General features: G+C 37.4%; 1 protein-coding gene across 10 annotated transcripts in view; it reads right to left on the bottom strand.

Annotated features, from left to right (window-relative positions):
* LOC143296432 (MAP/microtubule affinity-regulating kinase 3-like) overlaps positions 1-24,364 on the bottom strand; it is a 62,664-nt gene that overhangs the window by 22,091 nt on the left and 16,209 nt on the right. For 2 of the 10 annotated variants that reach the window (XM_076608353.1, XM_076608356.1), the window contains exons 9-16: positions 23,691-23,791; positions 22,415-22,534; positions 20,802-20,901; positions 15,785-15,897; positions 13,359-13,560; positions 7,964-8,115; positions 5,266-5,382; positions 3,390-3,506 (exon numbers count right to left, since the gene is read on the bottom strand). In XM_076608353.1, the coding sequence (XP_076464468.1) occupies positions 3,390-3,506; positions 5,266-5,382; positions 7,964-8,115; positions 13,359-13,560; positions 15,785-15,897; positions 20,802-20,901; positions 22,415-22,534; positions 23,691-23,791 (1,022 nt within the window). Of the gene's footprint in view, positions 1-3,389; positions 3,507-5,265; positions 5,383-7,963; positions 8,116-13,358; positions 13,561-15,784; positions 15,898-19,494; positions 19,595-20,801; positions 20,902-22,414; positions 22,535-23,690; positions 23,792-24,364 lie in introns of all 10 variants that reach the window. The other 8 variants (XM_076608355.1, XM_076608357.1, XM_076608354.1 and 5 more) reach the window with 6 other exon arrangements.

Here is a 24,364-nt window from a genome sequence, read left to right as displayed (position 1 = left end):
AAAAGTGTTTTAAATGTTTCCACTGTTTTATTTTTTTCTAGCACTGTATCAGTATTACCTACCTGTGGTTAACACATTACTCTCCCACACCCCAAGCCTCATAAAATGAGCAGAATCACTAGCATACCCGTGTGGATTGTCTGACAGCTTTTATTCAGCATGCTAAACTCTATCCATTACCCCACCCGCCCTCCAAAAAACAGTTACACAATGGAGGTGTCATGGCCAAACTGGTTAGGCATTCAACTGACCTATATCCTGAACTGTTAACTGACCCAACCATCACTGATGTATATCCTGAAGTGTGACCTATATCCTGACTGAAGATGCAACCAAAACTCTCCTCTGTGCCTTTGTGCTGTTCCCCTGGATTATTGTAATTCCCTACTTGTCGGTTCACCCAGCTACCTCATTGCTAGGCTTCAAGAAGTCCAGAACCATGCTGCTCATCTTGTCTTTCATTCCTCTAAATTTGATCATGACTCTCCTCTCCTTCATGCTTCACACTGGCTCCCAGTACAAGAAAGAATGAATTACAAAGTCATCTCTTTGTTTCAAGTCCATTGAGGCTTCTGGTCCACATTATCTTTCTGATCTCATTCATCCTTGCATACCCTCACGCCAACTCTGCTCTTCTTCTGACACCCGTATGCTTAAGATCCCCCTGCTCAAACCAAAACGTATGGCCAGTGTAGCTTTTCATACCAAGCCCCCTTTCTTTGGAATCAACTTTCTCAGCCTCCCCGTCACTCATCTTCACTGCAATCTTTCAAATCCAGTCTGAAGACCCACCTTTTCCCCTCCTGAATAATTCTCAACAGCTCATCCCTTTCCAGTATAAACTAAAATGACTATTAGTGAGTGAGTGAGTTTTGATAGTTTCAGAATTTGTTGGTTGTATTTTTGATTGTGTACTATTTACGATTGTGTGCTATGACTTGTGTGTGTGTGTGTGTGTGTGTGTGTGTGTGTGTGTGTGTGTGTGTGTGTGTGTGTGTGTGTGCTTGTGTGTATTGTGTGTGTGTGTGTGTGTGTGGAGGGTGGTGGTGGGGTGTGTGTGTGTGTGTGCTATGACTTGTGTGTGTGTGTGTGTATGTGTGTGTGTGCTTGTGTGTATTGTGTGTGTGTGTGTGTGTGTGTGTGGAGGGTGGTGGTGGGGTGTGTGTGTGGGGGGGGGGGGGGGAGATGAATGAATAATTTTTAATAATGTTTGGTATCTTGTTCAATTTCTTTCTTTTTCATATTTACATGTGTTCTATTTGCAAACACCTATGGCTTATTTTCAAGACTAGGCATAAATGCTCATAATAATAATAACAATAATAATAATATCCTGAAATAATATCCTGACAAGTTCACTGGCCTGTTTCCTGAACATTTAACTCATGACTTGTTAACTAACCTATATCCTGAACATTTAACTGACTTAGCTGACCTGTGAGTTGTTAACTGACCTATATTCTAAACATTTAATTGACCTAGCTGACCTATATCCTGTGTATTGTTAAATTACCTATATCCTGAGCTGTACCTGACATATAACCTGAACTGTTAATTGACCTTACTGTAACTGACCTGTCTTCAACTGTTCACTGACCTATGCCTTGAAAACAGACCTATGTCACGGTATCATTGTTAGAACAACATCACGGTCAATCTTGCGTTCAAGACAACGACAAAAAAACGTAGATTTTTCATTTCCTTTCAAAAGGCTGCAGTCAGTTGTAGGGTTTGCTTTTTCTTAATGACTGCTTGAGTAAATCAATGATAATTTTACACTGTTGCTTGTAGTCCTGCTGACCGCACAGCGCCACATCAATGACAACGACTATTTAATTCCAAACTGAAGTTCTACACAACGCACCTGTGTACACAAGTAAACATTCTCTTTCTCTGAATTCAAAGTATTCTAATCAAGCAAAACTATACTTCCGGGAGGGCTGTTCAAGACTGCCGTTATTGCCCACATCCAAAACCAAAAGTCGTTCCAGCACCAACCTTCAAAACAAACATGCATCCAATAAACACTCATCACCCATACACAATAAATAAATCTGTTCCAAAACGCTTTCTTGTCAGATGATCTGTCCAGCAAGATTTCATGTGGAAAAATAAAACTAACGTAACATACTGTAAAAAAGACATGACCAGTGTGTGGCGTTGAGCACAGGTCTGTAGCAAAACAACAACCCCCCCACCCCCGCTTCCCGCCCATAAAAAAAAAAGAAAAAGAAAACAAAAACTAAACAAAACAAAAAAAGGCACTATGGGAACAGCAACATATATATGGGGTCCCTGGGTGGTGGCAACATATACATCTATATATCAGGAGTCCTCATGGACAGTGTATGAAGCACATGCACAGTTAGTGGTACATGCAATGGGTGTTCAGAGCAAAACTCAACACAAACACCATCCACAAGTCCCTGCGTATCAACAGGTCTGCTGTGCACACAGCCATGGTAATCACCTCTTACGTTCTGATGCCCATTAATAAATTACATATTACTGAACCATGAGTGCAACATTACACCAATGAAACCAGGTATATGTACAACAAAACACAAATCTATACCCATACACTCTCTCAAACATTTCTGAAACCAAGTCACCCTTTTTTTTTTCCCATGCAGGTCATCTCCACCCAAAAGGTGTGTCAGTAAGTACCAAAACTGATGAACACTCTACAGAAACTAAAACTAGACTAGTCATCTCCACCTAAAAGGTGTGTCAATAAGTACCAAAACTGATTAACACTCAACAGAAACTAAAACTAGACTAACAGGTATATATTTACAAACAGCTGAATGAAAACACAAGTAAGCAACCCAAAGCTAAAAACAAAATTCCAAATCCAAAATCTAGTTAACAGAATACATTTTCATATGGCAAAATTCACATTACAATGTACAAGTCACAGCATCATTTGAATCTCCATCTCTCATCTACTTGACTGCCTCCTTTCCCTTTTTCTGTTATTCACACGTTTTCATCACAGCAATTCATAAAACTTACACCTAAAATTTACATCAAAGGTTGTGATCTAAATGCATTAACAACAGCAGACACCATTCTTTAAATCCATAATGGATGATGTATGTATGCAGTGTGTGTGTGTGTGTGTGTGTGTGTGTGTGTGTGTGTGTGTGTGTGTGTGTGTGTGTGTGTGTAGTCACATTTTGGTGTGTGTATGTAACATAGATGTAATGTTTTATGTTAACGAAGCGTTTTTGTAAAGCACCTAGAGCAGATTTCTGGATAGTGTGCTATATAAGTATCCATTATTATTATTATTATGATTTTCCCCCTCCACACTTTGAATCCAACGTTGTTGTTCCTAACTCACTGTTATCAGTTTATGTATGTAAAGTCATTGCTCTGTCCTTTACCTTTGAATCAAGAGAACTCTTAGTTGGAGAGGTCTTCGGTCGTCCTTTTGAGGCCGTACCGGCATTTTCTTTTGACGTGGCAGATGACGAATGATTCAAAGGCTTTCGAGGGGTAATCTAATGGACAAAACGCTCATTATCATCCCCTAACTTATATGTGGATGATTGGGTGGATGAGTTGAAGGGACAGCCAGCACACATGATCAGGAGGAGTTACAAGATGAGAGACAAGTTAGAAGCAATGGTATCCAGTCCACACACGAGAGATAACAATTAAGAGGAATGTTTCAATTATTTTCCTTTATTTACTGTACTATTTTTTCCCCTTCAGTTTGACAACTTATTTTCTTTCGGATACGTATATATCACATTAATACTATTGTGTCTCAAAGAAGAGGATGGTGATATACATAACTGAAATTAATCATTGTCATTTCAGTGAATGTCTGAAAAGGTACATCTGCATGCGTGTATGTGCATGGGTGTGTCCACATGTACATGTGTGCGCAGAATAGTGAATTTATATATGCGTGTGTTTTTGGCTTCATTTCAATCCCTGGCCATTGTGTATGTACCTAGCTTTAATCTGTTTTCACTCTGTGGCATACTATGCACATTCCTGATTCTACTGAACCTTTATTTCTTTTCTTTCTGTCCCAATTTTTTTTCCATATATTCACATCTTTGAAAACATTAATGTTCCCACATCCAGCTTCCATTACTGTTTCTTAATTAACATCTTGACTTTGTGACCAATCTATTTCTATTATCATATTTGGTCATTCTGTTCACACAATCTTTAATCTCTAGCATGTTCACTGACAAATTAGTACAAAGGGATTTTTCTGTATACAGGTAAAACTAAGTATCCAAGTAATGCACAGGGAACAAACTCAACAGCTGTTAGTGAAAAGAGAATGATGTTACTCACACAGTCATGTGAGAGAATGATCGTCAGCAATGGCAAGATGAAATGAGCAACCGCAAACACATGTTCAAAGTCACATATCTTGAGTAAAGGTCAATTTTCATTCTGAGACATCATTGTCAAGAAGCTCTAACATTATGAACACATTAATGGAATGTATCTAGGTGCAGACAACAGACTAACATTATGAAATATACACTTAAAGCTTGAGACATGCAAGTAACTACAACTTTGTTCACTTCTCTTCTAAACCCAAACATCAACTCTATCCCCCCCCCCCCCCCCAACTCTTTTTTTTTTTTTTTAAATGTACACTATGTACAGCCAATTACTTTAAAACTAAATCATTCATGTATTCATGCAAACATGCGTGCAAACACATACACACTTAATCAGGTGTGCACACAAAAACATTCATTCTTTTTTTTCTTCAAGGACTGAAGATTGCATGAGAACAGCAACGAAAATTAAAAACAAAAAACAAATGAAAAGCAAATGTACATTTGAATGCACTCATTCAAGATTTTTCATGCAAAGAGACCTCTGTCAAATGTGCAGATTCCCCAAATCCCCTCTAATTTATACAGGTAAGGTAAAACCAATCCATTCCTTCAACTCCCTATTCAATCACTGCTGTATTTCCACCTAATGCAATCAGTACACGGCTGGTGAATCAACACTCACTTTTAGTGGTAACAAAAACCCCTCACTGAGGGAAAAAAAGGTTTGTGCTCTAGGAACAAAACCGATCAATATAGCAGAGAACATTTACAAATACCAAACAAATTAATCAAATATGTATCAGAAAAAAAACCCACAAACTCAAAACAAACAAAAAAAACCCAACACCAACAACTAAACCACAGGGCAAACTGCATGGCAGGCAGCAAAGATACCCTTGGGGGAGGTAGGTGATGAGGAGAGGGGGTGCACACACGTAAACCGTACCTTTGGAGAGTCTACGGCGCCCTTGGTGGGCGTCTTGGGTCGGGCAGTGGAGGAGGACATAGAGTCTTTACTGCTGGTCGCTGAGTTGTTCACTGCGGCCCTCCCCCCTGATGGGGTCTAATCAAGACAAGACATACTCTCTACTGCAGCCAATCACATGCACTGCCAGCCTCGCTACTTGGGAGGAGGGGATAGGGATGGGAGTGGTGGAGGTTAGTTTAAAACAAAAAAAACAAAAAACAAAAAAAAGAAGAAAAAAGTGAGGGGATTGGGGTTGGAAAAGGCAAGACATAAGAAGAGGAGGGCAAGGGCAGGGTCCCCAAAGGTGTGACCAAAACACAATTCATAACCGTTCCTGAACATTTTCCCAACCAGAATGAATTTTTTCCCACAGTAAACACAAAGCCAAACCGAATGAAAAATTTGTCTGCTGCTCCGCTGACAAAAGAAACTGATGAATATCTCAGTATCTATGAGCAATTTTCATCATCTTTTCTTTTTTTCATTTGTTTATTCAATTCATTAAGTTTTTTGCTGACTGGTACTGGTCACAGATTTTACAAAAATTCCAACTTTTCCAGCCCTGAAAACGGTTCTGTCAGTTTTCAAAGAAGTGCTCTGCCTTCCACGACTGTACGAACCCTGTAAAGGATGGCAGGCAGAGAGCAGGTGAAGGGAGTAGAGAAATGTTAACAAACAGCAAACACAACTTCTGCACAGTTATGATCAGAGAGCACTGCAAGCGTGCGCTTTGTCCAAGACGTTCATCTTTCTTCACTGCTGCAATGCACATCATGCAAACTATTTGCTACACGACCAGGAGCAGAAGAATTTAGCCAGAGGGCGGACAATTCCTGCTAAATTTGAGACTATACTGCTGACCTCCATCCCCACCCTCCCTTTATATTTTTTTGTTTGTTCATTTGTTTTTAAAAATTTTTTTTTCGTTCTATATTCATAAGTGTAAAAAAAAAAAAACCCACCCAAAAACAAAACAACCCCCCCCCAAAAAAACAACAACAACAACAAAAAAACAAACAAAAAAACCACTACCAGTTTATGATTAACTGCTGATTTCCATTCAAAACACAAAGGTATGTAATCAGAATGCTGGTCACACTGTGGCACATTGCACTGTATTGTTTTACTTTTTGTCACAACACATTTCTTTGTGAGAAATTTGGGCTGCTCCACCCAGGTAGAGTGCATCATCACAGTGCAGTGCCGCCCTTTTTGTTTCCCTTTTTCTGTTTGCAAATGGACTTGTTTAACAATAAAGTGGGTTTTTCTTAAGAGTTTTGCCAGGAACAACCCTTCTGTTGCCACAGGTTCTTTTACGTGCACTAAGTGCATGCTGCACAAAGGACCTCAATTTATTATCTCATCAGAATCTTTTCTCCATCTTCCCCATTTCTACGGACCCATCCCTCATCCTCTCATGCCTGTCTGTGTCATCAAAACAAAAAGGGTTTCGAAAAGAAAAGGATAAAGATCCAAAACACATATAATTCTACACAGTGTAAGACCCTGAAGCAAATTCCAACATACCTGACAAATATATATATATATATATCTACACACACACTATTACTAAAAACAAACATACCACATTCCAAACATGTCAGACAAAACAAAATTCTACAAGTAAATTACATCTTCAACAACAACAACTGCAACAAAAAATGAAATGCAACTGAAACCATCCAACCACAAAAACAGTACCCGCAAAAGGACAGATTTTAACTGTTTATGTATCTCCACAAATTCCAATTGATCATACAGCTGAAAAATGATGTCAAGACTATTTTTCTGCAGTTCACATTTCCCTCTTGTTTAGGATGAAAAGCAATTTCCACTGAAAAAATGCATTAAATAAAAGTGTTGCAATCAACTTCTCAACTGACAGCCCTCCACGGGAAAACAGGAATAGTTTCACTACCAAAATGCTTACCAGCTAGAAACCTTTAATGAAGACAGGGAGGGAAAAACAAAAAGCAACTGTCAAGCAAAGTGCCCATGCAGTTTCAGTTCAGTCATGCTGGTCATGGTATGCTTCTAACTTCCCAAATATACAAGGCCAGACTGGGCTGCACAGCCAAATGCTTTGGTTAAAACGCATGCATCCAGTCATGCTTTTCTTTTCGATGACTTCTTTAGACTGTGTTAGATTCCCCTGCACTACTTTGATGAGTTGAATAGTCTTTCACCAGACAGCGTAGTATTCAGGCACAAAGACTTTTTTTTTTTTTAAAGAACACTTGCACTCTCATTTATCCTGAAGCTTTACAAGTTCTTAACTTTTCTATATCTGTGCACCTGTTAGAAGAACTAATTCCTGAACAATTACTGAACAGACGTATGTATGGGCATTAGCACCTAAAGCAAGTCACACAACACTAACAGCAGAGAGAAACCAAAACTAACCCATGGGTAAAACCCACAACAAAAACAACAAAGAAACAAAAAAACAACAACTCAATTATAATCAAAGTAGTATACAAGGACAAACAGCCAAGGAAACAAACTACAAAAAAACAACGAAAAGAACTTAAAAGGTAAACCCCAAAAATAGCATACAAGGAGAGACACACCCAACAGACCCCCTACCCTGCAAGGAGACTGGGGAAAGAATGGAAATCCTTTAGAGTGAGACACCCCACAGAGAGAGAGAGAGGGGGGGAAGAATCAAATTCCCTACCTTGGGCGACTCCACAGACACGGATCCCCCTGAGGAGGTCTTGGCCATGCGTGCCGTCAGCGCGCTTTCCTTGGTGGTGGTGGTGTCGATGGTGTTCTGTCGCCGCGACGATGACCCTTGTGATGTCCCTGAGCTGGTGGCGCTGCCCGTACCTGTATCAGTCACCACAGCTGTGTACTGTTGGGCTTGGGGCCAAAATCAGTGAGAGAATAATTATAATAATGGGTATTTGTAATGCATCCCCACCTCCGTAGCGTGGGGCTTAGAGTGCAAGAGAACAGAAAGGAAAGAAAAAAAGGGATGAAGGATAAGAAATTATAAAAAAGAAGAAGAAATAAAACAATAAAATAATAAAAAATAACTAAGTATAGACTTGCCATACAGACTGAAGAATTTCTTTCCTGTCTTGTTTTACTCCACTGTTCAGTAAAGTTCTTTCTTGCTGTTGACCATCTCAAAAACCATGTCATCAAAAATCCCCACAGAAATGCACATCTAAGATTATAATGTTTGGATCATTGTCTATAGTACTTACTCAGACCTCATGCTGTCTTGTCTGATCCCTTTCACAGGAAGAGGAAGCAACTGAGGATGAAATATGAGCTACTCCCAGTTCTATTTGAAGCCAGTAAAGAGTCTTGAGTTTCAAACCTTGAGTTTAGTCTTCTGTCACCATTGGCTAAAGCGCAAAGCATGTCTGAGCAACTGAAAGAATTCAATTCTTGTCTGGTGTCTTTCATGGGAAGAGGAAATGACTGAATGAGAAATACGAGCCACTCATGTATTTTGAATACCCATGTGCATACGAAGTTCTTTTGGAAGCCAATAGCCCTTCTGCCAGGAGTCTTGAATATAGTCTTCTGTCACAATTGGCTATTGCAATAAGCAGACAGAATTCACCACACTTCTTATGTCTAACTCTGTACAGTGACTGAACACATCTGCTTCATGCGGTGTGAGCAGTGTGGTGTAAATGCCAAAGCAATGATATTGACAATGTAGAAACACACATACAAAAACCTCAAGATTCTCACAGTTCCATGAAAATGCTGCCTACTGGGAATGACTATCTTTGAAGAAAATGTCCAATGGGAAGTATAAAAGCTAATCCTATGACTATCATCATGGAGACGACAATGTAATGTGAGAAGAAAAAGTCTATTAGAAAGAGAAAGCGCAAACGTTAAGGCTATCACAATAGAGATGACAATCACCTTTCCCATGTGCAAGTACTCACAACAAGATGATGGTAACAGAAAAGTGCAAATTATTTTTACTCGTTTCAAATGGTTCAGTCATACATGCAACCTTATGTAATGTCAAATGATTTATTTACAGAAAAGGAAGGTTTGCAACAGTACTGTTGTCATGCACACAGTCCACTTCAGTACTTGTGTTGAAACAGTAGTAAATAAACCATGAGGGCTTAAGTTTCTTTACCAGTTAACCATAAGTTCTGCTGCTTACAGGCAGAGCTTGTCAGCAAAGGGGAATTGCATCACTATGATAAGATAGGCCAAAACAAAACAACTCATGAAGTATGTTTTAGGTCTATTTTCATTTACCCCCCTCTTCTCTCATTAAAAGTTATCACTTATACTCAATAAGTTGTCTTGTTTTAGTTTATCATATCTCACACTGGCAATGACCCTTCACTAAACAGCCCGTCTCTAACAAGCAGCTGAATTTGAACCACAATAAACTGATGAAATTGTAATGTACAGAAAGGTTTCTCATCTCTACTATTCTATGTATACTACAAATTTGTTGATGCAACGCAGTGCTCTCTCTGTCAACATTGCAACAAAAAGCCCGTTTCTCAGTAACAATTTAAAAAAAAATTGGGGGGGGGATCATCCATTAAAAACAACAACACACAAATAAAAACTTGCTCTCTTCCATTCCCGGCTTACTATAACTTTGTTGGTGTTGGTTATATGGACTTTTTGGTTTATGTAATCCATTTTATGTTCATGGGGAGTGCAAGTGTTTTGGATGGAAAGTATGGGCATGGAGATTTTAGTCTGCTTATTTCATAGTTCTATTTATGATGAGAAAAGGTAAGAGATTTAAACATATTTTGCTCGAAGCACCCAGTTCCTGCCACTTCATTCAAAATGCACTTTTTTTTCCTTAACCTGTAATAAACAGATAAGATAAAAAATATAAAAAATCACACAGGAGTAATAAATTCCTTTTATTGAAGAAAAAAGAATATGATATGCAGACTTGAGGTAGATTATATTTCAGGTTTTCAGTTCCTGTTACAAATTGCATTGCACAACATTGGATCACTTACTTTTGAGCGCACAGGTGTCATAAAATGCTGCATTTCAGATCAATGCTTTGTGATACAAGCTAAAACCATAGTGAAATAACAAGCTAAAAATGTAGTGACTCAAAGCTCCAACACATACAACAGAGTGACCTTTCCCTTGCACTTGTAAATGCTAAAATATTTTCATGCATGTAAAGCAGATCCTGAAGCATCTTCACAGTTCATTTCTTTCTTTCTGTCTGTTATGTGCTTTAACAACCGGGCTTGCTTGTAACAACAATGAGCTTTCATGTGTTTTAACCCTCCACATACACAGCCCTTGTCTGATTTCAGGAGTTAATTCTCTGTTTTTGTTTCCTTATTCATCGGCTGGCTCATTCAAGATATTCTTGGGAATCTGCAATCAAATCGCTTTGGAAGCAAAACAGTTCTCTGCTTCCTATTTCACTGAGTTCCTGATCTTCTTGCAGATTCCTCTCTTCCATCTTCTTCTTCTTCACTTTCATTTCTTCCTTTTTCTCCTTTGCAATGTTGTGACAAGTTCATCACATTGTTGAGCACTGATCCCACCACGTGTATGGTTGTTCTGGCTGACCTGCAAATCAATGCTACAATTAAAGCAGAGCTGTGTTCACATCTCCATCCAGGCCCATCCAGCTGCAACAACAGTGCTGGGGAATCTGACCGGCACAGCAGCCAAGCCAGACTATGTGGAACCGGGACACTGTGAACCTTAACACACTGTCCAACACCATGATACTTTGAAACATTTCACCTTCGACCACAGTAAACAGTATTTATTTCACCCTCTTCCATCATAAACAGTATTTTTTATTTCACCCCTCTTCTATAGTAAATAGTATTTATTTCACCCTTCTTCCATGGTAAATAGTATCTATTTCATCTTCTTCCATAGTAAACACTGTTTATTTCAGCTTCTTCCACAGTAAACACTGTTTATTTCACCCTCTTCCATTGTAAACACGGTTTGTTTCACCCTCTTCCATAGTAAACACGGTTTGTTTCACCCTCTTCCATAGTAAACACGGTTTGTTTCACACAGTTTGTTTCACCCTCTTCCATTGTAAACACGGTTTGTTTCACCCTCTTCCATAGTAAACACGGTTTGTTTCACCCTCTTCCACAGTAAACACGGTTTGTTTCACACAGTTTGTTTCACCCTCTTCCATTGTAAACACGGTTTGTTTCACCCTCTTCCATAGTAAACACAGTTTGTTTCACCCTCTTCCATTGTAAACACGGTTTGTTTCACCCTCTTCCATTGTAAACACGGTTTGTTTCACCCTCTTCCACAGTAAACACCGTTAGTTTCACCCTCTTCTATAGTAAACACGGTTTTTTTCACACGGTTTGTTTCACCCTCTTCCATAGTAAACTATGCTAATATCACCCTCTTCCACAGTAAACACCGTTAGTTTCACCCTCTTCTATAGTAAACACGGTTTGTTTCACACGGTTTGTTTCACACTCTTCCATAGTAAACTATGCTAATATCACCCTCTTCCACAGTAAACAGTATTTCATCCTCTTTTCCATAGCAAGCAGTAATTATTTCATCCTCTTCCATGGAAAATAGCACTTATCTAACCCCCTTCCATAGTACACAGTATTTATCAGGATCAATAATAATGGATCCAATTTAGTGTCATTATGAGCAAACTCCCGTTAAGAATAAAAGGGCAACAAAACAAACAAATTAACTGCAAACTACTTTTGGGAGGATGAGCAGCAATGGTACCATATTAGTAAATGGGTAAATAAAGAGCTGCTTGAATACTCTGGAACCTGACTTTACTGGTGGGTATCGGTTTCAATGATCATCCAGTGGGCATAACTAATCATGAAAACACTGATCATCTTTTCAGTTTCATGCTTTATTCAAAGTTCACTTTAAATGACAACAACTTGGCAGGCCACAGACCAAATAAAACACAAACGTAAAGCAATACAAATGACTCACAACAGCCAATGTCCATCCTAATTGTATCATTGTGAATAAAAAAAAATTAAAAAAAGTCTAGCCATAATGCAAGAAAATATTGACAAATAACACTCAGCATTAAGTCCAAGAAAGTTAATTCCATATTATCTTGCTTTTATAAATAAAACAGTCGTTTTATTTTTTCATATATAAGTAAGTCGTTTTTACTTTTTCAAATACAACTTTGGTTAATTTTTATAACTATTTTCCAAAGGACAACATTATATAGTTCATGCATTCAGCATTACCAAAAGGTACAAAAGATAATCTGAACGGTTAATAACAAATATAGGTCAACATTTTTTATTCAATAAAATGTCAACTTCATTTATTTCCAGGAACACCAAAGAAATTCACGGTTGCACATCATATATCATGTAGCAATGGATCACTGGAAACCTCAATCACAATACACAGGGAACAGCAGCTTTCACAATCATCCTGGAGTGTGAAATTTATAACATTATTTCTATCTGAATTAATTATTTCAGTTTATTAACCTACATGATTTCTATAACTCACAAAAAACTTGTTCATAACGACTTCTGCCGAAGTTCTTATTAATGCAGAGACCAAGACTTATAAGCCTTAAGAGTTGGCCCAAAACAATAGGCTTACCTTCTTATATCTGTAATATAACTGCTGATCCACAATTGTCAGGACTTAAAAATAATTAATTCAGAAGCAATGTGTTTTTCACCTACAGTCCAACAGTTTTTAACATTTCTGGGCTGCAGAATAATCTTTTCAAGTATGATAAGCATTTAATTTTTTTTTTCTATCACTGAAAGTATTTAGAGAAATTGTGCAGTCATGAATATACAAGGCAAAATGAAACTACTCTTGTTCACATTGGAACTGCAGTTCTTTTGCAGACTTATCTCTTTTCATATTTCAGAAAAATAGAAAGCATGTGTGTGTCTGCATGTGTATGCATGTGCATGATTAAGATAACATTATTAAAATCACTCAGATCCTCACAAACAAAGCTAAGAAACAGACAAATAAACAACTAAACACACAAACAACAATCGCCACAACTCCACAACGACCGTAACGGGCCACATCCAAAAAAGCAAGCAAAAACAGTGATTCCCAATCACTAAAACACCAACGTTTGTTACTACCGTTGTTTTCGTTCCCATGGCTGAACCGCCGGGGCTTCTGGGAGCCAGAGCTGCTGGTGGCTGACTGTGAGCGTGTGACCTTATTGGGAGACTGGCCTGACGAGCTGCTGTCGCTGTGGGGGCGCTGGCTGGAGGACATCCGGATCTGTTGTAACGACAAGTTGCTACCTGACCGGTCACTGCCTTCCAACTGGCAAAGGGAAAGAGGGGTTAATCGTTAATCGGTCAGTGGCGGAGAACAGAGAGAGAGAGAGAGACTAATCGTTAGTCTGGGATCAGTAAGGAGGCAGGCAGGCACACAATTCAACAAAAATATCAAAAAAGAGCAATTCATTTATTACACATGCCATGTTAAAAAAACACCAAAAAAAAACCAACAAAAAAACACCAAAAACCACACACACACACACAAAAAAAACCAGGAGGAAAAAAAATCATGATCCACATTTCAAGACATTTGTTTCAATGTGACTGAAAACAAACAAAAAAACCGAGTCATGACAAGCTTATTTTCACAGACTGAACTGTTTTCTTAGAGTTTAATCCTGAACTACTTGCTGTCTTATGTCATACACATCATAACATTCACAGCAACACACACACATCCACTCAGATGTGGATGAAAACACACACAAAGATACACACATGCACACACACAGAGCCAGAATTTGATGCCCACATCTAAAAATAAATAAAACAAAGAAAAAGAAGAAACCAAAAATTAAAAACTTTTCCAGTGTTAAACTCAAGACATATATCAGTAATAATGCATAATTTCATCCAAAGTAAGCTTCATGTGATTGAAAAAATGGTTATGAACAAATAACGACTGAAATATGTTGGAAGATGGCTGGCTGGAATGGAAGAACTCTTGAGAAAAATTAGAAGCCAAACATTGTTCTTTAAGTAACATCACTTCCATGTTCATGTGCTCATTTGCCATATTTATCACTCTGTATGTCTGAGTACCTGAGGCTCTGCTTGAGACTGTGTGTGTGTGTGCTGTGGGGAGGAGTCTTAGAGTGTGCATACAAGATGTCTGCACATGCTTTGTGTAAACCTATGTACAACTGTGTAAATGAATGGGTAGACAGAGGCCTATAATGTGATTGACAAAATCAAGCAGAGCATTCCTTTCCTATCGTGTTGAGTATCACTAACATTACAGTTCATTTCATTTTCTGGATTCATTTGCATAATTGAAATGAAATAGTTCAACAATGTGAGAACAAGACAAACAACAAAAAAAAGACCACCAACAACAAACCACCACCACTACCACCACCACCAAAGGTCCCCAGATTACAGACATACAAAGAGAGTATTATTCACAGAACTGTATAAAATGAACCCTTCCAGAAAGAGGAAGGAAATCTACAACAAAACAATGCAAAAGCATGGCAAAAATTTTCAAAGTTAATACCAAGCATAGATTAAAAAAATAAAACACACCAAAAAACAGATGCCTTCAGAGAAAAACTGATAAATTTCCTCCAATCCCTTAACTGTGGAGCCTTGGTGAAATGAGATCAGCAGGGCGTGTGTGTCTGAAGTGCAATTAGCACTTTGTGTTCTTAACAGCGTCAGCCCATCAAAAGTAATGCAATCCCAAGAGGAAGAAGTCCAAATACAGAGCTAAGAGCCGTGACTGACATCCTGACCTGTGGACTATATATTATTTCAGTGAGACTGACAGCCCTTTAGTGATGAACATACTTGTCAGCAGCAGTTCAAGGGGATAAGGATTCCCCATTTGTCTCCAGCAAGTTCACGGTCTTGTATCTCTGTACATTCCTTTTTCACTTGCAATTTCACAATACATTTTGCAAATATCAAGCATCTGTGCAACACTGGATTAAATCCAAACCGGCTCCTTGATTTAAGAAGCTCATTTTCATTTTTGTCCTTAATTTAAGAAGCTCATTTTCGTTTTTGTGTATGCCCGAGCATTTAAACAAACAGCTTGAAATGTCAATTATTCTTCCTACTTGAAAAAAACGAACAGTGATCCAACCATGTCCAACACTGTTGTGGTTTCGCATATACAGATCAGTCTGCATGCTTTGACACCTCCTTCAAACCAAAAATTGTCAAAGGAATTTGTTTTACCAAGCTGCTTTTGAATGTTTTGTGAAACAATGTTGCACTTCAAAAGGATAAACTTTGAAACAGCTGAAGGGAGGAAGGTTGATTAAGAAGAGTGTTGGCGGAAGGGAGGTAAAGGAGGGAAAGGGAGATAAAGGAGTTTCCAATATTCCACTTTTTTCTACACAAAGCAGACTGATCTACCTCAGGACAGTAAACCACTAAAAGAGAGAAAGAGAGAGAAAGCAACAATTCTTTTTTTTTCTTTTCTTTTTCCAAAGAATGAAGGCAGGGGGGTTAAAAAGGAATCAAACCATGCACAAACTCACTTCTGTGGACCGTCTGCCCAGCAAGAGGTAACAGGCGTGGATGTCGTCATACTTTTGTAGCCGTAATGACTCCTCAATCTCTTTCCTGTTGTAGCCCATGTTCACCATCATGTCTACATGGGGGAGGACAAAACATGCTGTATTGGCAATATGATGCCCTCTGCAACTTTTCAATCTGCTAATTATGCTGTTGGCTATGCTTTTTGTGTTGCTGACATGAAATATAACACTGGCAAAGATAATTTCTACTGTTTAAATACTGACATGAAATATAAGACTGGCAATGATAACTAATATTCTCACTACTCATTAAACTGTATTTCGTTCTGTTCTTATCTTTGTATTTTGGTGTGTCTCTTTCTTAATTCATTTAACAACTGGCCCACTTGCTAAAAATATGTGTGTCTTCTTCACTGCAATCAAAACTTAGAAAATCCAACTAAGTTATGATTTAAAGTGATACCAATATAACTTATAAGCTTCTCTTTACTGAACAATGTTTTCAATATCAAAATAATCTCAACAGCAACGATATATATGACAAATGACATGAACTTATCACTCACATACAAAACTTGTTCAACACTGTTAAACATGAAACTCACTAAAGAAAAATGAACATCAATAAAAAAACAACAACAAAAAAAACAATAAAAACATTATTAAAAAAAAAAAAAAAGAAAAAAAAAAAAAAAGAAAGAAAAAACAACTTTACAGCTAAGAGGTATAAAAAAAATGAGTTTTAAAGATTCACAATTTACTGCAATTATTTCTAAACTGATGAACTAACTATCCTTACAATCAACAACTAAACGTGTCAATGAGAAGCAACCATGTTTCACAAAAGCTTTATTAGACAAAAACAAGTGGGCGCTCAACTCTACTGCAGTCAGCAAAACCTGATACTATCTACAAGTTTGCACCCAGACACACCAAGACTCACGCATATCTCACTGCCTTCCATGTAACCCTCTCTAATTCTAAAAACCTTTTCTGACTCTCCCCAAACATACTGTTTTATTTCAATGTTTATATTTCTCCATCTCACCTCTCTCCCCAGCCTCCACCCCAACCATAATCATAATATTTTCAACGTGTTTATATCTCAGTTCACCCCTACTCTCATTCATCGCTACTTTCATCTCTCTTTTCCCTAAGTTACTTGATTTCTTTAACTGCCAAATTATTATAAATTACTGTATTCATGTAATAAAATTTCAACATCTATGTCTGCTATTCATCTTTGAAATCTGGCTTTGACCCCACAGCTGCCCCCCAAAACATTCTCAGCATTTTTCATTTGAAAAAAAAATTATATGTTAAGAAACAACAACAACTGTAAATATCACATTTAAGCCAATGGAAATAAAAGCCCAAACAACCAAAACCAAACCTAAAAACAATTGTATGTTCATTTACTTCAGCAAAGGCCTAAATTAAAGGGTATTGAGATCAGATCACCCAAAGCCAAATTCTAAAGGAATACAAATTCATGGCAGCTGACACTGACAAGAAAGAAGTCTAACTTAAGACCCGACACTGTTGGCCTCTGTTAGTTAACATTCAATATTTCAGTCACCTGCTATTTTCTTTGGGTACAAAGACTTACACAGCTGGAAAAACAACAACAAAAAAAACAAAACAAAAAAACCCAAAAAAAACTGATACAAGTAGACAAGAAAGGCAGCACTCATACCAATTTCTACACACAGGTCCCTGATTAGGTACAGAAAGCCAAACTACTACTACTTCAGCAATTGCTTTCCTTTTGTTGCTGCGAGGGAATGAATATATGGGCGTCATAATGCTCAAGATGGAACAGGTGAAAAGAGGAGCTTGTTAACAGACATGCAGCCACATCAGAAGTCAAAGCACCAAAATGTGACGTTATAATTTTCAACACTACAGAGGCCTTGATTGATTAAAAAATGGAAATGTATATGTAAGAATTTTAGACAATGGAATGCAGTCTTTGTTAACTGATTGGTGTTTTCAGTCCAACACAAGCAGTGATGAATTTGAAAATGGCAGACATACCAATGAAATCTTGATTCACTGCTAAACCTGAACTTCCCAAATCTTAAAACTGTAGAAAGACTTTATCTATTCAGTCTCAATGTTCCACTCCAAGGAACAAAAGCAAGAAAACAAAATAAAAACTCAAATGAAACAACAAAACAAAAACACACCTGCATGATTTTACCAGAACAAAACTAATACATAAATTGTACAGAAAATAAGATGATATAACAATAATAATAATAATAGCAATAACAACGATGATGGTGATGATAAAAATAAAGTAAATAAAAAAACAAAACAACAGAAAGAAACTCAAAACACATGATCCCAGAATAAAGTTGTAAACAAAATACAATTAAAAAAAAAAAAAAAATCACAAATGAAGACAACATATGGATAAGAAACAAAAACAAAACACACACAAAGAAAAAAAACAACTGAAACTTCCCCCTTTCCCCCCCTCTCCAACCCCTCACCTCTCCCCAGTTTCAATCTTCTTTAATCCCCCCCCTCCCCCTCCCCAAATCACAACGTATTTTCGAAGTAAACTAAAATGCGATCAAGTTCAACTGAAACAATTGTAATGCTGCCTTTTTTTTTTTTTTTGGCAAATCTATTCATTCATCTATCTATCTTGCTTTTTTGTTTTTGTTTTAGAGCCTAAGGAAGTATTTTTTTCCTCAAAGCATGCTTTTCATCCAGTTTACAGCCTTTCCTTCAAATGCACATCAGACGAATGTGAGAAACACCCTCACAACAGATTTCTGCTGGCATTTCTCATTTCTTTTTCTCAAATTTGTACAAGATCATGTGAATGGTGAGGCAAAGACCCACACTCCAAATAAGAGCGAAGTTTATTTCAACTCACTTTCAGTTTCACACCCATAATTTTATTTTTCAGCTAATCATGAGGTAAAATCAAACCCAGTCAATGGATTCTTAGTAGGTGCACACACACATACACACAAGCCAACACCTTACTGACTTTGTGAAAACAATGATGAGAGAGAGTTTACATCTTGCAGAATTAATAGTTCAACCTTAACGATAGCCTATTGGAAAATAGAAGAATCGTACTGATCAACATCATGTATGTTTTCTTTTCACAATTATCATATACCAACATACCATCTGCAAGTTTAATTTTTCTTTCTGTAATAAATCAAAAATAAATATCAAATGCAAAGCTGTTAATGCTCATTTTCATTTGCTGAAAATATCTGATCAAATTAATAAGCTAATGTCATCAATAGATACTTTAAATGAAGGATGCTATAAGCGATGACATATATATAAAGATAAAAAAAAATGAATCGCTTAAGCAAAATCAACATTGTTGTTTCCAATTCTAAAAAGCAAAATCATAATGCGAAAGAAGAAAATGCACAGCTGCATGCTACTTTCCTATCACTCTATGAATTTTCTTAATATTTTTTTTCATTCAACAATATGAAAACAATACTAGTTCATACACTGAAAGCATCAGATGTTAAGTACAAGTTATGCAAGCATAATCTTTTTTTCTTTCTTTTCTCTCTTTTTTTATTTTTAATAATCAAATTGATACACAAAAGGTATATAAATGATCAGAAAGCACACACAGAAGCAAGCACCATCCATTATTAATAATTCAAAGAGAAAAAAACACAGAAATTGTTTATTAGTTCTGGAGTGGGCACATCATTTACCTATTCGCCCTTGTTCAAGAACGTCTTTCGACGGCTCTTTGTACGGCTTTAACTCTGACTCTTCATAGCCCATATTGATCCAACGGTCTTTCATTATGTTCTGACAAGAAGACAAAATCAGCGTGTAGAAACACCTGACATCAGACAATATCAAAACACACATGCCCAGAGGATGGGGAGGGAGAGAGAGGACTCCAGCCTGGTAGGTAATTATGCTTCAAGCATTCACTCCTTTTTTTCTTCTGCAAACAAACGCACAAAGGTTTTGGGAAAAAACGACCAATAACCAGTGCTCAAAATGTACGCCACGGGAAAGAAAAATAGGCCAGTTTTTAAGGTGGTCTGAATTTTTGTTTAAGGTTGGGTTTAAAAATGTTTATATTTTTAGCTGCATTTTTTCCCCATTGTATTAGACAATATTCTGTTCTGCTTACACAATGTTATCTTCAAATAAAGCCAAAGTGTGCATACACATTTGTCTTTTATGTCAGTTTCATAAAAAAAAAACAAAAAAAAAAACAAAAAAAACTTTGCTTTCGGTTTCACTTTCTGCCATACTCTTAATACCATAAATTTGTCAACCCGAATCATAACGTCCCAGAAAATTAAATATCTGATCCAATGTGATTTTGCTGTTGAATTTCTTTGCTATCTGCCTAGGTTTTATCTTTGCATCTCAACTGACAGCAACCTCTTGCAGGTAATTCAAATCTCCACCTTAGTTCCTATCAGTTTGAATTCCATGTACTTTTTTTTCTGTACTTTGTTAAGTGAGAAGGCAAACAATGTTATCAATTAAGGAATTCACTCTATTATGGAGAGTCAATAAGCAAATCACTGTATCATGGATTCAGCTAAACGATTAACCTAACAGTTTTTGGTGCTTTTCCTATTCAATACTCATAAGCATGAAAGCATTATTTCTATTATAATCATCATTTTAGTACTTTATTAAAATACTTGGAACACATAAACAACAATTAGAAAGTAAAAGCCGAAACCCTAACGAGTGCAGGACAGTATAAAAAAAAAAAAAAAAAAAAAAAAAAAAAAAAAAGAAAAAAAAAGAAAAGAATGGGGGGCTAGTGGACCCAATTCTTTTAGGTGTGCTAAATAAAGAGTTAAAACGTGCTTTGTAGTGCTAAGCATGCAACATGCACAGTCCTCTCTCTCTCTCTCTTTCCATGTCTACAACAGATACAGGCAAATCTTACAACAACCACAACAACATTTCACAGAAAAACAAGGACTGGGGAGAACAGCACACAGGCTCTCCAGCCCCTGTCTACCAAGAATGAAAAAATTACCTATTCGCACGGGGTCATTTATGTCCGGGACAGGCTCTATGAAAGGTTTTAGTTCATCATCTTCATAACCTATATTCATCCACTTGTCCTTCATAATCGTCTGTTGAAGGAAGACAGAAGAAAAAAAGCAAAACACAAGCACATGGTCAATTAGTCACATGGCATGACACTGGCATCGGAGGACATCATCATCTTTCTGGAATTTCTGGAGTGTAAGTAAAACAAAAAATGACTTGTTCTAGAAACATTATAGTAAAGACATGTTTAAATACACACAAAGCAACAGTCATTAGTACACCCCCACAGAGTAAAAATCTATGGCATTCATGAATATTAGCCATTATTAACCAGTCTGTTGGAACGTTTGCCTCATGCACAAGATAATAAAATATGAAACACTACAGACACCTGCCAATTTACAGAAAATCATCAGTAAAATTTGATAAATATTGAATATGATAGACCTATGACATCCAAGGAATATTAATTATTTAACAGTATTTTTCGGGAAATAAGATTTTATGGGGTTGGTGGGGTAGGGGCAAGTAGAATTTTACAAAAATCTTTTATCTGCTTGTCCTCAGTTCAACGAAAAATTTTCCAGGAATTTCCAGCCATGCCAATACCATAGAAACTGACACCAAAAGGATTTTGCACTTGCTTTTTAATTCCATCAATCTATTTCACTGGGTTACTTTATTTTTGCTTTACCATGTCTAAGTTTCTTTAAGTAATAGCTGAATATATATATATATATATATATATATATATATATATATATATGTGTGTGTGTGTGTGTGTGCGTGTGTGTGTGTGTGTGTGTGTGTGTGTGTGACCCCAAAAATACTGTCAATACTTCATCTAAACTCAATCAAAACAAACATCATCATCAAAACATACAAATCATGTCACAAGTAATCATGAAATATATCAACCACCATCAAGAACCCTTACTCAATAAAGAAAATAAGAAAATTATAAAGATTTGGCATCTTACGCCAAGTGATGGTAGTTGTTTGTTTTTTTACCCCTAACTTGCTTGACTCTTCAATATGTGTAAGGATGTGATGTTTCTGTCTATTTTTCTTTCTTTTCTTTTTACCCATTTTGTAAATGCAATGTCAACCAAATAAACTTTTCTTATTTTGATTATTCAATAAGGGTTGCAAAAATCAATCAACATATTTTCCAAACAAAAATGATGACTCATGTGTATTGCTCACGCACATGCACACACACACACATGTGCACAAGCATACATACACACTCAACCACGGAGAGGAGACAGAAAGAAACTTTATTTTATAATGGGTAAAAAAAACTGAATGAACAGACTGACAGGGAAATTGTAAGTAGTATATGTGTGAGCATGTATTTGCTTGCATGAGTGATTGTACTTGAATCTGTACATGACAGGAGATTGCAATGTAAGAGTGTGTGTCCGTGTGTGTGTGCAAGCATACATGTTTGCATAATGTATGTATGTGTCTATAGCATGTGGGCAGCCTGTATGCGTTTCCTGATTATTCCTGTACACCAAAAACTGTTTAAAATAAATAAATAAATAAATAAAAATACACCATCATTTCTCAAGGCCTGTACAGCTCACTCACCTCTAAACTTAATCTCTTCACAGGGTTGAGGACGAGGAACTTTTTGAGGAGGTTCTCACAGTCTGTGGACATGTAGAAGGGTATCCGGTACTTACCCCGCAACACCCGCTCCCTCAGTTCCTGGGACAAAAACAAAAAAATCCTGTCACAGCTAGAGGCCAATTATAAGTCCAGTAAAGGATAAAAGATATTCATGGCTTTCTAGAAAACTTACATCTGAATGGACCAGCTTGGCAGAAAATAAGAAAGGAAGAAAGAAACGGAAAACCACCCAGAAAAAAATGACAGCGAAAGAAAAGAAGAAATTTCTAATATAGGATTTCCAGGTGAGAATACTATTCATACTGGCAGAGCCCACCCAGTATCCCCACAGGAGGTTAGTTGGAGCATAAGTAGGACATTTTCATAAACAGAAGGGGACAGCGGGAGGGACTAGTAGATGGGTGTGTTTTTCTTTATTACCTACTTCTGCTCATTTTCACTAAACATTATCCAGGAATTTCTAGCCCTGCAGATGCCACAGAAATTGTCACCAAAAGGATTTTCCACTTCTTTCCTGCAAGAGCCCCTGGCATCCCCACTCGAGGTAAATTGGAACACAGGATGTACATTTTCTTACACAGACAAGAATACGGAACTTGAATCTATCTGCCTGCATGCACAAGCACACATAGAGTGGCGCACAAATGAATCCAAGCACACATGCATGTGTGTTATATATACGCACCTACAATGCATGCCCTGGCACACTTTGCCACACACACATGTATGCACGTCTGTACACCCAGGTATTTACACACACACAGAAACACACTCTCTTAAAATATCAAAACTTCTCAGCTGACCTCAACCCAGTGTCAGGGGGAGGAGGGCAGAACATCAAACTACATGGAGACCAACTGATCACTACAGTGAATTTCACTTGTCTGAACACCTTTATCTTTCTTTCCAATTTGTCACATTTCTAGTCTTTCAGATCAAATGATAAAACAAGGTCCAGTGTGGAGCATGCACTTCATGCACGTGAAAGAACCCAAAGGGGTTGTTTCTGGCAAAATTCTGTAAAAAAGCAATTTGGATATTTAAAAACAACAACAGAAAAAAAAACCCCAAAAAAACCCCTTGCAGACAGAAATAAAAAAAGGTGGTGCTGCACTGTGATGTCATGCTCTCCTAAAGGAGAGCATCCTGAATTTCACACAGAGAAAGCTGTTGTGACAAAAAAGTAGTACAATACAACACAACACAATACATGATGCAATATATTACCACCTACCTTGAGATTTTGCCCATCAAATGGTAGAGACCCACTGACCAACGTGTAGAGAATGACACCCAAGCTCCACACGTCCACTTCTGGACCGTCATATTTCTTCCCTGAAAATAATAATAATAATAATAATTTAAATGTTGACTGACACCCACACCTCACAGGCAGGGAGCCTGTGGTGTTTACAATAAAATTTTACATGTACATAAAAACACATGCAAAAGTACACTGTGTACCTACAAGAGTGTGCACACACAAACATGAAACGAAACATACATGCACAAGCACAAACACACAACTAGAAGAAGTTCAAGAAACACTTTGGTCAGTAAGAGGTGGTAGGCAGAACGGAAGAGGAGAGTTTTTGAGAGATGTTAAAATTTACATGACACACTGACATGGGCAATCTGTTCCATACAAGATTACAACCGAGCCAAGATAGGAGAAAGAGCGCTGACCTTGGGATTTTGTTTCATATCAGCACTCTAGAATCAGCAGCCAGGTGTTAAGATCTCGTGTATAGGTCAAAAAGTCCCTTACACTGCTGGTCTTTTCTTGAGCAACTGTACATCTGTTAATCTTCTATTGCATTTTAATGAGAGGACCTTCCTGTACAGTACTGTACCTTTCACTTTTCAGCTTGAAATAAAAAATGCTTTTCACTGTACATGAAAAAAAAA

Source organism: Babylonia areolata, chromosome 21 (assembly GCF_041734735.1).
Source record: "Babylonia areolata isolate BAREFJ2019XMU chromosome 21, ASM4173473v1, whole genome shotgun sequence".
Lineage (NCBI taxonomy): Eukaryota > Metazoa > Mollusca > Gastropoda > Neogastropoda > Buccinidae > Babylonia > Babylonia areolata.
This window is presented reverse-complemented; position numbering and strand designations above follow the sequence as displayed.